The sequence below is a fragment of the Carassius gibelio genome, chromosome B24 (genome assembly GCF_023724105.1).
Source record: "Carassius gibelio isolate Cgi1373 ecotype wild population from Czech Republic chromosome B24, carGib1.2-hapl.c, whole genome shotgun sequence".
Classification (NCBI taxonomy): domain Eukaryota; kingdom Metazoa; phylum Chordata; class Actinopteri; order Cypriniformes; family Cyprinidae; genus Carassius; species Carassius gibelio.
The window spans coordinates 18235188-18250459 of NC_068419.1; the positions used below are offsets into that span (position 1 = coordinate 18235188).

Below are 15272 nucleotides of genomic sequence, written 5' to 3' on the forward strand. Positions count from 1 at the left end.
TGCTGCAGGTGTAGAAATCTACATAAAACAGATCTTTCCAATACCTCTGTTGTTTTTTTGTTGTATTTTTTCAAGCCAAATGCTTGATCATTTTACAGCCACATAATTTTCGTTATGCATTATTTGTTTTGGTTGTTTAAAAACACACACAAAAATATCAGATTAATCAATTAATCAATAGATTAAGTGCTAGATTAATTGATTACAAAAAGAATCGATAGCTGCAGCCCTAGTAAAAAGCACTCATTGCTTCACGCCATCTCCTGACTGCATTAATATTTCTAAAATAGGGGCTTTATGGAGTGTGTATACATGGTTATAACAGTTTATATTCCTATAGTCTTAGCCCTCAAGGGACTATTTGGCAAACCATCTTATTCCTGCTTGAAAAGCAAAACTTTATTGATAGTGTAAAAAACATAAACTTGGAAGCATATTCTGATTGATGGACTAGCATTACTCAACATTACCCACTACCTTCCAGCAACACTACATTCAATGAAGGTAAAATTCTGACAATGACAACCTTTGAATTAAGTTGACAGTAAGTAATAAACAGAATTGAGCATTGAGTAGTTGATTATTGTTTATTTTTCCTTACCACAATTTTTAATAGTTGTTTAACTATTTTAATTGAATCAGAAAATTTCTAACGATTCCGGACCCTAAACATAATTAATATACGGTCATATATTATGTATTTCAATGAAATTAACTGTTATTTAATGACTGACACTGAGTGACCCTGTTAACATTGCATCATTCAACTTTAATTTTGAGGCCTCGTTCTTCCCAGTTCATGTTTCCAAAGTAATTTAAGTGATTAGTTATTTCAAAGTTTTCTGTTGCAGGTATGATAGTGTCTGTTCATCATGTTTACTTATGCTTTTCATAGAAAAGAAGAGAAAGCAAGAAAAAAAAGTTATTTAAAATGAAAGAAATGTCTCCCGGCGAGTTGTTTATAATGCATACTTTGGCATGCCTGACATGGTAAATAAAGAGAAAATAGCCAAGCTTAATTAAGTAGCATACTTAAGGTCTATAAAAAAGCCACAACATTATGCAAATAGAATGGAGGCTATATCGAACTGAGCCGGATGTGAAGAGGAAGGCAACTAAACAATTAGAGCCAATAAAAGTAAAGTGGAAATGAAAGATTAAATGGATATTTAAGATGGCAATAAAGACATAATTGCTGAGAACTTTGTAATGAGCTAGTAGAGGCAACTGTCATATCTATGAGACAGACTGAGTGCATATAAAACATGAAGACGTTCTTGACTTGTGACTAGGGCTTGCATAGACTAGTCGAGTACTTCAACCACTAATCGTCGCTGTCGGAAACAATCAACTACACGAGCATGCACTAACCATAATGCGCACAAAGAGATTGCAAGTACGACGTGAATTTTAGGATTACAATATTGCGTGTAGTTGTTACTTTCTATGACCTTATCTACTTGTCCTACATATTTGCATCTTTATCTTTTGCTATTTTGCACGGCACACATATGAACTTTAGTGAAGTTCATTAAACATTAAGACTTACTTAAAGAGTCTGTGTTTAATGAACTTCACTAAACAAATGTGTGTGTGCCGGGTAAAATAGCAAAAGATAAAGATGCAAATATGTAGGGCAAGTAGAAAATGTATCCGTATTTGTAATTTTCATTACAAATGTGCGCATTGAATTGATTCAGTCATGTTCAAATCATCACTAAGCGTTTGTCATCTCTCTGCTTGCATGATAAAAATTATTTTAGAAATGAATAATTATTTTAGTTTAACATGGCATACATGTTCAGTGATAACTATGAAAAAAAGATACTGTTCGACGTTGTATCCGAATGCATTTACATAAAATTTTGTGATTGTTACAGACACAAAAACAAATACTGGCTGTTTCATGAAAATTGAAATATGTAATTTATGTAATATGTAATAAAGTCTTTGAATCAATACGCATTTATTGATAAAATAACAATTTAATGTCTTTTCATTTACAGTAGCATGAACCACAAGTAGTTGAGTAACTCAAGTATTTTATTAATAAAAAATCGACTAGTAGAAATCAGAAGTCGTGCAACCACTACTTGTGACATACTTGTGGATCTATGGCGCAGTACAATATTAAACAAACTACTCAAAAATGTTTGCACACTGCAGTACTGCACACTGACATACAAAATGACAACAATAAAACCATAAACATACCGTTACCAAACATTACAAGATTATGCATTACTTGTAAACATATTCATATGACATATCTTTAAAGTAATAAAATAAAGTGGTTTTCAAAAGCAGTTGCAGTCATTGACTCAAAGCAGTTTGATTCATACAAATTTTTATTAGTATGATTTTAAAACTAAAATTACTTTCACGCCTTTATGTCATTCCAAATAAGCAATGACAACATTTTAGGTGAAAATTAATTAAAATCATATCATTATTTATTCTTTTTATAAATAATAGGTTAACAAATCATTACTAAGAAAGGGAGTTGAACTATAAACTACACTAACTATGGGTGCATGATTATGACAAAAAATTATAAATTGACGATTATTCCATTGGAAATTGTAATTGTGATTATTAATTATAATTATCACAATTTACAAAAAATTATGTTTATACCATTGTTTGATGCAACTGCATGCATTTTAATGCATTGTAATTGCATTGCATTTTTTATATAAAAATAAACAAGCTGAAAAGACTCTAACTGAAAAACATTTAGTGCTTTTCTATTGTAATAAGCCTCAAATGTCAATTATACATCGGATTGGTTTCTTCAAATTATAAAAAAAATATGAATGGTATTATAATGTTATACTAAAACTAAAGTTACAATAATGGCGAAAAACCCTAATGACAACATGTAGAAAGAAATAAAATGCATCTTAGGCATGCACAATAACATAAGTGGACTTTGAAAGATTAATTGCCACTTTGAATGATAAAGTAATTGCGGCATCCATAATTGTAATTGTGATTAGAAATTTGATTAACTGTACAGCCCTAACACTAGCTTCAACCTACTCTGTGTGTGTGCATGTGTGTGTTAATGTGCTTGAATAGCAACAGAACCTCTTCATCTGTCTTGAAATCTGTCTGTCACTTCAAATAACCACTTCCTGCTAAAAGAGAAAATGAGGGCAAAGGGGCTGGAAACAGGCAAGGAGTAATGAGAAAAGAGAGGTGCTACGACCGCATACCTTGAGAAAGAGAAAGAGAGAGAGAAAAAGCAAGTAAGAGCGATGCGAGGTGGGCAACCGACTGGGGGGTCAGGCTAAGCTGTAATAGACTGAAGCTCAAATGAATGAGTCTGTCAGGTTGAGCCCAGGCCTTGACTGACTGCTCCTTTCAACCCACCAGCAGTCCAACATCCAACCCAGAGGCTCCTCCATGCAAGACGACTTCCCTAATGATGATGCACGACTCTCAGTGCCACGGGCCCTTGAGGTGGAGGTGATGGGGGTTCTTTGTGAGCCAACTCAAGCTTTTGGGGAATGAGAAGCAGCGACCACCTGAACTGCAAACAAGAAGCCGAAACCTCTGTCACAGTTGTTTCAATGGGCCAAAGAAAGAAAAGCGGGGGGAAAGAGTGAAATGGATGCAGGCGGTTCAAGAAAATCAATTGGGAAAATTAATAAGTGAATTCCCCACAGCACACCGGGCACCTCAAACATCTCAATCTCCTTCCTCACCTCTTTCTTTTATTTCTCTCCTCTGAGCGAGAGGGAAAAGAATTCAAAACACCTCCCACACTGCTTGAGATGGTTCCACCAATACATTGACAAAAGAGCTGAATTTCAAAGATACTCAGCATCCACGTCTATGGAGACCGTGGCCCTCATTTTGTAAGGTTAGTCAAATCCTCATCCATCAACGTGGGTGTTGTTTTCTAGTATTTTTCTCTCTCTGAAATCCTTTTTTACTGTGTGCTATATTCAATAATCTCCCCTTGACTCCTGAATCCAATTTTAACTCAAACAAAAATCCCCAATAAAAAACTACACAAGTTTATAGATCAGCGCAGTTTACTGGAGTTAAGAGGCACTTAGGAGCTGGGTATATACGGATGAGTTCTTGAAAAGTACCTGCTCTTGACGCTCAAGCCATTGGTCTACCATAGGATGGTTGGCACTGAGGGAAGAGCGAGCGTTTTCTCTCTGAAACTGGGTGGCCCAGGGGACAACATCACGAGGCAAGCTGCGATACACTTCCAGACCCTTACCCTGGAAAACACAACGAGGGTGATGAAAGAGGATGTTTACACCATTTTTTTTCACCCAAAAATTAAAATTCTGTCATCATTTACTCGTTAGAAGACAAAAACTCTTCAACATAAGCTCAATTGAAAAACATGCCTCTACCTACATTTTGGCAAAATAATTCCCTATATTTTCCAGTTGAAATGAATACTAAAATCTTTAATTCCTATACAAATGATGAGAAATAGGGCAGATAAACGATTAATATACACTTATTTTCACATGGTTCCTTGCACAATACTATGTTATGACGGGGCACTAGACTGCGAATAAACAGTTGCATTATGCAACCATTTTTCAACCTGGTTAGGCAAATATCTTTTAAGAGGTCCAACTGGTGTGACTGTAAAATTTTTATATAATTATATTTAAAATTAATGCAGAGGCAATTTCATTTAATGGTGCATTCAGTCAGTCTCTTTCACTTTCCCTCCTCAGCTGTTCTATCATTCTTTCAGGTATACCTGGTCACTCAGGTCCCACTGACTTTTGCTGATCATGATGATGAAGAAGTCTATTACCTCATATTTTAGCAAATATGACTCAACATCTAAAGGCAGTACCTTAGCCGAAGAAACAACGGCAGATCCAGACAAAGAACAAGAAAAAGAGCAGGCGAGTGAAGGTTGTTGGTGTGCTTTTTAAATAAGAATAATTGTTTTAGTCTTAAAAAGTGAAAGGTGTGTAGATGTACAGTACACGTAAGCAAAACAGACAATTATCTCTTCTGGTAAAACATGATACCGATTGCAAATTTGAAAGTGAAAAAGCACTTATAACTTATTAAAGCACGGCTTATAACATGGCAAAATAGAAACTCCTCGTTCCCAAATTTCAAACAAATAATACTACTGATTAAAAAGAGCGGGTTGAATGTTAACCTCTTTCGTTTCCTTATAACTATAAACTATGATAAAAGTTCATCAGCATGCAATGATTAATCCCATGTTGCAGCGCAGAAAATTTAATAACAAACAATACTGTGACCAAATCGTGCAACCAGCTGATAAAATTAGTCGCAAAAGAGTGACCAGTGGGAAGAATGAGTTGTGGATCCTAAAACACTTTTACCATAGTGCATGATTTGTAAACAAACACATTTTCATGTTTGCATCTCACAACCAACTCCATATGTATGCTTTCTGTGAAATAGTAAAATTGCTCGGTAGTCTACCTGGTAAAGCATTACATTTGCATTGTGCTTACATATGGATCCTGTGAAACATGAATCACTAGAAGCAAAATAAAATGGTATGGTAGCTACACCAAATGTGCTTTTATCTCACAATGGCTTTTATTAACACTATTAGTTATTACTATTAGTATCCTTTTAGCTCCGCTCATAGGGCATTTAATTTCTGAAACGCTGCAATATGCACTGTACAACAACAATTGCTACTTTCATATTAATTAGTTTCTTTAAAAAAACGAATAAATTTTCGCACCACTCACTGAACATTTCACTTTAAAGGTGCTGTAAAACATGCAAGAAGCAACTTAATGTAATTTTGCAGATATGTCATCAGAAACCTTTTTTTTTTTTTTTTCTTCCAGTGAGCCTTAGTTGACTTATTTTCTCCTGTGGTACACACATTGTAGTCCAAACTATTTTTTTTAAAGCAAGAAACTACTTTACCAATTAAAAAAGCTTAGTTATTACACAAATTGGGTTTTACTGATATTGATACCAGTTTACCTAAATATGTACAGTAGTGTCTAATATAGTTATAGCTTACTGAAACTGTTCTCCAGATTACACCGGGCACCTCAAACATCTCAATCTCCATCCTCACCTCTTTCTTTTATTTCTCCAGTCACTGTGCTTAGGAAAGCTCATCTTGGATCAGAGCCCCACAATGATATCATTCAGGCCACCTAAATTTAGAGGGTATGCTAATTTCCTTTCTCACTAATAAGGAGCTTCATTACAAGCTACTAATTCACACCGCGTTTCTAATGTTACGCTGCATGTTTTCACAGAGGTGAAATCAAACGCCCTCTAGTAATGGAGCTCAAGTCAAACATTAATTTGAAGAGTTTTTAGAGCAAACCTAAAACAGGTTATCCTATGACACAGGGGGCTTTAGCCTAAAAGCCTACTGAGCACCATTGCTCCTGCCTAAAGACCTAGTCTGAAAAATGCGGAAGAAGAAAAAGAGTTTCCTGTTATAGCATGTGCCAGTTCAAAATCACACACCAGACAAATGTGTTTCCATACAGTGAAGTTATTTTGATGTTCCTACATGGTAAGTGATCTATATAGATAATTCTGACATTAAACAGCAGGACAAAGATGAGGAGGAAGAGACACAGCAAGGAACATGAAGACCAGCAGGTCAAATGCCCAAACGATGGTGAAGAATTTAAATGATCATTAAATGTTTAAAAGATTATGAATCATGCATTTTAAATTGTTAATTTAAAAGATGTTTGTTTGTTTGTTCGTTTGTTTTTTGCTCTAATTTATTTTGGACAGTCATTGACACATAGACCATAAAGTCTTGACAACTGTATTTTTTTTTTTTTTTTAATCAGGAGTCGCAAAAGTTTAAATACAAGAAAAGCCATAGAGTTTTGGAGAATGAGAGTTCTCTGCATTCATGAAGGCAAAATGCAGAAATAATAAATTTCTCCTCAGCACCTGCTATTCTTACTTCAAGGTGAAATAACACCTTTATGTTCATTTTACCAATTCACTGCTACTAAAATTGAGGGAATTTATATTCAACCCAACACTTATTGTCATCTGACAGTATCATCCAAAAACAGACCTTCCAAGCACCTCAAGCTTTTCTTATGATATCACAAAAACAACAACCAATAAATAAATGATCCAGTGCAGAACGAAAGATAAAAATAACAGCTTAATTCTTCTGCTCTGCTAAAATGAGAGTGTGGTGTTTGGATTATGGAAGAAACCGACAAGCAAAGTGCTTTTAAACAGGATTACTAGTGAACGCCATGAGATGTGCTAATCTCATCGCGGGTTGTGGTGTCACATTCTGAGTACTCTATCTTTTCTCGCTCCTTCCCCTTTCCCCCTCTTTTAATTTGGAATATTGCTGTTTCAAAGTACTAAAGGCTTGTCATTGCTGCAAAAGAGCAGCCATTTTGCAAAGATAATTGCGCTCTTTTTCTTTGGCTGCCCGAGGGAAACTAGGGAGGAAAACACAAAATGTGCCACGTTTTGATTCATTTAAAGCCAAAGGCACTAACCATCGCAATGAGGCCTGCATCAAGAGGGAAGCCACAAACAAAGGACCCAGATCCCATTCTTCTAACAGCAAAGACATATGGTTCCATAACCAAGAGAGTTCCAGGTCAACAACGAAACAGTGGCAAAAGGCATTGAGAAAATCTCAAGATGAATGAGACGGAGCAAATGGAAGTCACTTCTTACAAGTTGCCCTAAAAATGCTCCAGTTGGTGCTTCAGGTTTGTAAAAAAGAAATGTGAAAAAAATTATGTGCTCATAAAAATTCCCAAAAGTACATAAACAAACCTACATGTATCAGATTTAAGTAGTTATGAACACTGCAATGAAAAATATAGATGGATGGATGGATTTCTGAATGCGTAGGAATATGATGTATGATAGATAAGAAGAACATGGGTGGAAAGATGGATATATGGATGGATGGATTTCTGGATGGGTAGGAAAATTATGAATGGATGGATGGATAAGAAGAACAATGAGTGGATGGATGGATGGATGGATGGACAAGTAGAACAATGGATGGCTGGATTGATGGATGGATGGATGGGTTGGTGGGCGGATTCTTGATGAATTTCTTGATGGGTAGGAAAACGTATGGATGGATAAGAAGAACAATGGGTGGAAATATGGATGGATGGTAGTAAAATTATGTATGGATGGATAAGTAGAACAATGGGTGAAAGGATGGATGGATGGGTGGGTGGATGGATTTTGAATTTCTGGACATGTAGGAAAACGATGTATTGATGGATACGAAGAACAATGCATAGACAGATGGATGGATGGGTAGGAAAAATGACGTATGGATGGATAAGTAGAACAATGGGTGAAAAGATAGATGGATGGATGATGGATGGGTAGAAAAAATTATGAATGGATGGATAAGTAGAACAATGGATGGATGGATGGATGGGTGTATAAGTAGAACATTAAACGGATGGATGGATGGATGGATGGATTTTGAATTTCTGGATGGGTGGGACAACGATATATGGATGGTTAAGAAGAACAATAGGTGGAAAGATGGATGGATGGATGTATAAGTATAACAACTGATGAATAGATGGATGGAAAAATATTACTCCACATTTATTTAGGTAATTCACTTAAAGAGGGGGTGAAATGCTATTTCATGCATACTGAGTTGTTTACACTGTTAAAGAGTTGGATTTAGAGATGTTCCGATACCCTTTTTCTCTTCCCGATACCGATTCCGATACCTGGGCTCAGGGTATCGGCCGATACCGAGTACTGATCCGATACCTGGGTGTATATCTGTATATACAGCTGTATATACTACTAGCCCTGTGTAAATTGCTAGAATTTTTTTATGGTGTGCTTCAGACAGATCCCTCAATAAAACATGAACAAATACATGGTGAACTACTGTATTTATTACAGTATTTTTATTATCTAACATGAATTTGACAGTATTATTTATTTTCTTATGCAAAAAAGAACTTCAAATGCAGCCAAAAATCTAACACCGCAAACTAAAAAAGGTATTTAAGTTTTACAATATAACTGTATAAAAAAACTGCAACAAATAAGTCTAGGAATATAAAAAAAGATCTATTAATCAGATAATCTCTTTACAACAAAACAAGTAAAAAACAAGCAACCATCTAGGCATAATTATTATTATTATAGAGATGTATTATTATTACTGTAGGCTACAACAGTAGCTTTATATATTGTCAATTTACTCATGTAAACCAAACATTTATTTTAATGGGCTGCCATGAAGATCTTTGAGTGTCTGTGTTTATGATATGACAGTATTCTCAAATGAAACGGTAAATTCTCATGAAGTGACGGTTTATGCGTTCGTGTCCTCATGACACACAGCAGAGACTACAAAACAGCGAGCTCTCGCGCATCTGTGCCAGTCACCCACAGAGATGTAGATTTTGCGGGAGTAATATTTAAATAGTATTTTGCAGTTTAATATTCACAGACACTAGTATATATTCGGCTACTGTCTGGAGCCCTGCGTTTTGACTTACACGGAAGCGACTGAACGCAGTTGCCGGTACTGAATATACTCGAGAGTCTGTAACTACCGGTACTACAGAGACATACTGCTAACCACTGATCTATAATATAGTAGCGGTTTCACTGTCTTTTGGCAGTTTAGAATGTGATGAGTGATCCAGTCATATATAGATAAGGGCTGCTAACGCGTTTTCATTTCTTCTTCGCTGCTCTAAACAGGGGTTGCTTGTGGCAACACAGCACAACTTCCTGTGTTTTCAATGCATTTTGAGCAGCGAAGAAGAACCGTGCAGCGGTTAGGCAAAGCTTGCGGTCATAACTAGGTCTTTTTTAAGAAAATGGTATCGGATCGGTATATGGGTTCATGTACTCGCCGATGCCGATGCCAGAATTTGTTGTGGTATCGGAGATATTTCCGATACTAGTATCGGAATCGGAACAACTCTAGTTGGATTCCCATGCTAAACATGGACAAAGTTGTAAAAATTAAGTTGTACGTTTGAAGGAGTATTTTTGTTCCAAAAATACCTCTTCCAGTTTGTCACAAGTTTCGGAAAGTTTTTTTCGAGTATGGGTCTGTGTGACGTTAGATGGAGCGGAATTTCCTTATATGGGTCCTGAGGCACTTCTGCCGGAAGAGCACACGCTCCCGTATAGCAGAGCACTGAGAGCACAACAGACTTCACTGATCAGAGCGAGAGCGAATTGTCACAAAAGAAGTGTGTTTTTGGTTGCCAGGGCAAGACAACCCTGCACAGATTACCAAAAAAAACAGCATTAAGGGACCAGTGGATGGAGTTTATTTTTACAGAGCATCAACGGAGTTGTGCAAGTGTTTTTGTTTGTTCCCTGCATTTCGAAGATGCTTGTTTTACAAACATGGCCCAGTTTGACGCCGGATTTGTGTATCGTTTATTTCTTAAGGATAATGCAGTCCCAACGAAAAAGGGTCACGATCGTGTGTTGGAACCGCAGGCGGTGAGTAAAACTGCTTCAAATATCTCTGTGTTGTTAACTTAGCTATCGGCACGTAAGCACATCAAGTAAACAACATGCGATGTTGTCATCAAACTGCACTTTCCACATGTACAGCTTAAAAAAAAAAAAAAGACGACATAAAGTGGAACTTAGTCATTTTCCAAAACCGCTAAGCAAATATATACAGTTTCAATACATACCACATAGAGATGTCGTTGCTGATGCTCTCATTAAATTTCAGCCTCTGGATCTGTGTCACAGCTCTCAACGCAAAAGCCTACTCGCGCTCGTGATTCTTTAGCTCCGCCCACAGGTAACGCCTCCAGGCGCTCGTGTTTTTCCGGCAAAAATCGGTACAGACTATCTTTCTCTTATAAATATAATAAAAATAAAGACTTTTTGGAGTTATGAAGGATGCAGTACTACTCTATAGGTACTCAAGATTAACAGGATATTGAGTGAAAACAAGCATTTCACCCCCCCTTTAAGAAATTAGAAATGTGATGTGTGTGTGAGTGTGTGTGTGTGTGTGTGTGTGTGTGTGTGTGTGTGTGTGTGTGTGTGTGTGTGTGTGTGTGTGTGTGTGTGTGCATGCATTTGTGTGTAAAAATAAAAATGGCTGAATGATCCTGTGATAGTAAGAACTGACCTTTCTCTCTAGGCTGTTGGTTTGGCTGGTGTTGTTGGCTTGTCGTTGAAAGCCTGCTGCGCTGGACCATCGTGTGGGGTTCTTGCGAGACGGTTCCTCTGGCTGCAGCTGGATTTCGGGCAGGCCAGCCAGAGCTGGATCACTGCTGCGGCGCACATGCAAAGGCATGTCTGAAACAGAGAGATGAGAGAGTTCTTGTTAACAGCATATTTTCTCACTTTCTTCACTACGGTACAGTAAGACATCCTTCCCACATGGCCACAGATAACAAACACAGCACTTCAGCTGAGTTTCCTCAATTTCCTACAGAAAGGCTCTTTTCAGCCCCACAAAAGTGTGACAGGGACACAGTAGTATATTTCTGTCTGACACAAAGCCAGTTCCTTTGAGCCTTGCAAAGAAAGGCGGTGGCAATAGTACCATTTAGCTGGGCTTGTTCTGTGACACACGCGTACCGCACACGCTTTAGAAAGAGATGGGAGAGGAGAGCCAGAGGTGTCCCTGTGCTGCTGCGCTGTAATGGGTTTGAACTGCAGGGCAGGTGGTGGTGGGGGATTAGTCAGATACCAGTTCACACTTCCTGTCTCACACAGCTCAGATAGCCAGTCTAGATTCAGTGCTAGTGGTCTTCTACAGAGCAGACTTATTTCTACACCTTTTTTATATGTTTTGGTAACACTTCCTATTAAGCCTCTATGTTTAAATAATTACATAAAAAATGTCTGATAAGAAAAGATTAAATATTCTTCTGTAACTACAAAATGGTACTTCCCAATAAAAGATTATAGTATCTTCTGTAATTGTATCATGACCACAATTTCTGCTTCTCTCGATTTATTAAGCACAATCAATTGCTATATCTGTTATAAAGTCATTTGGACTGTTTGCTTCAACTAAATCTGAGTGTAAACCACTTACATTTGCCACAGGTTCAGGATTGGCCTTTGCTAGCACAAAAGATGTGTTTAGGCCTCCATTTCTAATTCTGATAAGTTACTGGAGTAGCAAGAAGGCAGCATGACTGGGCAAGATGTACCCACAGTTAAAACTGAGTAACATATATTTTAGATACACTGCAATACACAATAATAGAGCTTCTGAATAAATCAGCAATGTCATTCAACAAAACGGTTGAATGATTGATCATTTGAGGGCTTCTCAATCCTGAAAGGCCAACTTAATTTGAAAGATCCTTGGAAGTCTTTGTCTCACATCCTTCATTCAGCATGTTTTAAAGCATTCATCAAGTTTATCCTTCGCATCCACCAATCATCCTCAAATCTTTGCACACACATTCAAATCTAGCGTTCAGCCTAGAAACTTCATAAATACTGTTCTAGATAGGACTTCTTTTTTTAGAATCACCCATTTGTTTTGTTCCTGAATGAATCAGCACTTATAAGCAAGTCATCCAAAACAAATGATTTAAATGACTCTATTGTTTGTTTTTCGTTCCTAAATAAATCAATGTTCAAGATATGTTTTTCCATTCCACTGTGCTACTTTTTCATTGTTCTTCTATGTAAGTACAAACAAATCAGTTGAACAAATGATTAAAATGACTCGCTCACAATGACGCTCGCTTGCTGCCACCTACTGGCATAACAATGTAACCTGCAGAAATCTTAAGATTCTATAAAGAACACACAGACAGACAAGAGTGCTACACTTTGTTGGACTCTCAGCACTCTTGAAATGCTACTCAACCAGACTCAATGAATATTTGAAACACCTTATACTGCATTAAAGAACAGTTCACCCATAAATGAAAATTGTGTCACCCTCAGGTCATTTCGAATCTGCTTGATTTGTTTTATTCTGTGAAATACAAAAGGTGAATTTTTGAAGAATATCCTGCAACACTTGTCAATATGATGAGGGTACAGTTAGTTAATCTATCCCTTACAGTAGGTCAGCTATGCATTTAAGAATACCTTCACAATACATTATGCATGTTTCATATAAAGAGCTTCATTTTATGAACATTATACAAAATATGAAACCAGTTCCGAGTAAATTAGCCACAGTCAGTTTCACATTAGATCTGAGGGAAAAAAAATAAACACCCCCAGGAAGTCTTTTCCCTGACAGAGCACAATTGTTCCCCTTGTTAGGCTCTGTACTATGCTTTAGCTATAGCCATCGTGTCGACAGGCAGATTTACTGTTAGTGTCTTGCCACCTGGCAGAAGCTCTGAGCGCACTGAGCAGTTGAAATTTCTAAGCTCTCTGGTCTCTGGGTTTATGAGATGCAACGGGTATATGTGGTACATCCATAATTATGCAAATGTCCCAGCAACCACCTGTCATCCCTCGACAACGTCCTGCCACAGCATATGCCCATATTGCGACTACCATCTGATACCGTGCGCATGCATATGCAGCTCACAGGAAGTCCCAGTTTTACAGACGTAGATGTTTCGGTCAGGCCACAGCTCACCACATGCAGTCTCAATGAAAACAGAACGGTGAAATCCGAATAGCCTGAGGCTGAAAAAAAACACTCCGCAGACCAAGGGAGGCCCTATTATTTAATTACGAACTGAACTCAATAATGATTTTTTTTATACGTTTCTTTTTGTCAGTGGTCAGTTCACATTCAGTTCATGGCTTTAATGACAAGGCCCCTCAGTCAAAGCATAACTCTAACCTATGTCTGGGATTAAATTCAATAATTAGCTTAAGATGGCGGAAAACACACAGAGATGGGTCTCAAGAAAAAAAAAAAGATCAAATGACATCCAAATACATCGTTTCAGTCTCTGTAATATTATATTACATATTACTAACGTCAAACAAGCAATAACAAGGAGTGACATGAGGATTGCAGATAATGGAAGTGGGAACTAATGGGGCTTTCAGAGAAGCAAGAAACTAAATCAAAAACAATGTTTTATTGAATCCGACATAGTTGTTGAAGTCAGCCAGATTGCATTTGATCAGTAACGTCAGGAATCTGTGCAGAAGTACAAGAGAAGCCAAAAGATGTCTGTTGAAAACCAGGAAATGGTGGGAAACTAATATTTTATATCATGTTGATGATCAGGCCTGAATGAATCCATGAGAAAAAAATTTGGCCCAATATTCAGTTCGCTTTCTTTTTTTAGTATCCCAACGTTTCTAATTTGAACACATATGTGGTTTTAAGCAGCGGATTTCTTTGAATATATTCAGGGAGCAGATGGTTGCTCATCTGATGCATATCTTCATATTCTTGTTTGATTTCATTAAGAACCTAATCACGTGATTTTGAAGAGAATCAAACCACATGCTCGTCTGCAACATGTTGCATTATTATACTAATTTGGATAAATACTTTTCCCCTGATGATTTCCTGCTAAATAAGTCTTCAACTACTCGCATGCAAAGACAAAAATATCTGTGTCTAAAGCCAAAACTTTGTAATTCAATTCCTCTATCAATACACAAACCACTTGAAGCATCCAGCAACTTTCTCATGCACATACAAATGATACTCGGGTGGGAATCACATGAGTTTAAAATATCACTGCACATTTTAATATGAGAACATCTCTGCATACTTTTAAACAATGAGGGCATGGATTGCAGAAAGCATGTGATGCTGCTCCCACAATATTGCTTTTGTTCAACAGCCCATCTAGTGAGTACACACAGAGGACACACGACCCCGTTTTATCCCTTTCTCGCACCACTCCAGCCAATATGGGCTCCTAATGTGTGATCGGATTAGCTTTCCTCCACCAGAAATTGGCTTCCTCTGCGTTTAATAACCAAGGCGACCACTTAAAAGCCTGTACCCATCGATCTCAGGTGTGTTAGGGGTATGGCCAGGGCCTCTAATGAGACCAAGGACCAATTTCAGCTCTCCATGGAGGATTATGAATAGAGGGGGAAACACAGGCCTGCAAACAAGCTAGACACAAAAGATGGGGTTAAACTCACCAGGGACACCCTCTCAGACATCATATTTACATCTCTAATCCATCGCCTCTTGTTGAGGGCCGAGTGGTGGAGATTTGTGGATTAGTCCATAATTAAGTGAGAATATTCACTGGTTTCTCTACACAAAGCCATGGCTAACAATTTTATAAATCGATGAGATGGCACTCTGTTGAAACGTAGATAAGACTATGAGATATGTTATCTTTTGACTCGTAAGACACCCACAATATCAT

General features: G+C 37.4%; 1 protein-coding gene across 4 annotated transcripts in view; it reads right to left on the bottom strand.

Moving 5' to 3' along the window:
• LOC128013213 (partitioning defective 3 homolog) overlaps positions 1-15272 on the bottom strand; it is a 421775-nt gene that overhangs the window by 242503 nt on the left and 164000 nt on the right. For 2 of the 4 annotated variants that reach the window (XM_052596020.1, XM_052596019.1), the window contains exons 4-5: positions 11117-11286; positions 4104-4241 (exon numbers count right to left, since the gene is read on the bottom strand). In XM_052596020.1, coding sequence (XP_052451980.1) covers positions 4104-4241; positions 11117-11286 — 308 coding nt within the window. The remainder of the gene's footprint in view (positions 1-4103; positions 4242-11116; positions 11287-15272) is intronic. The other 2 variants (XM_052596022.1, XM_052596023.1) reach the window with 1 other exon arrangement.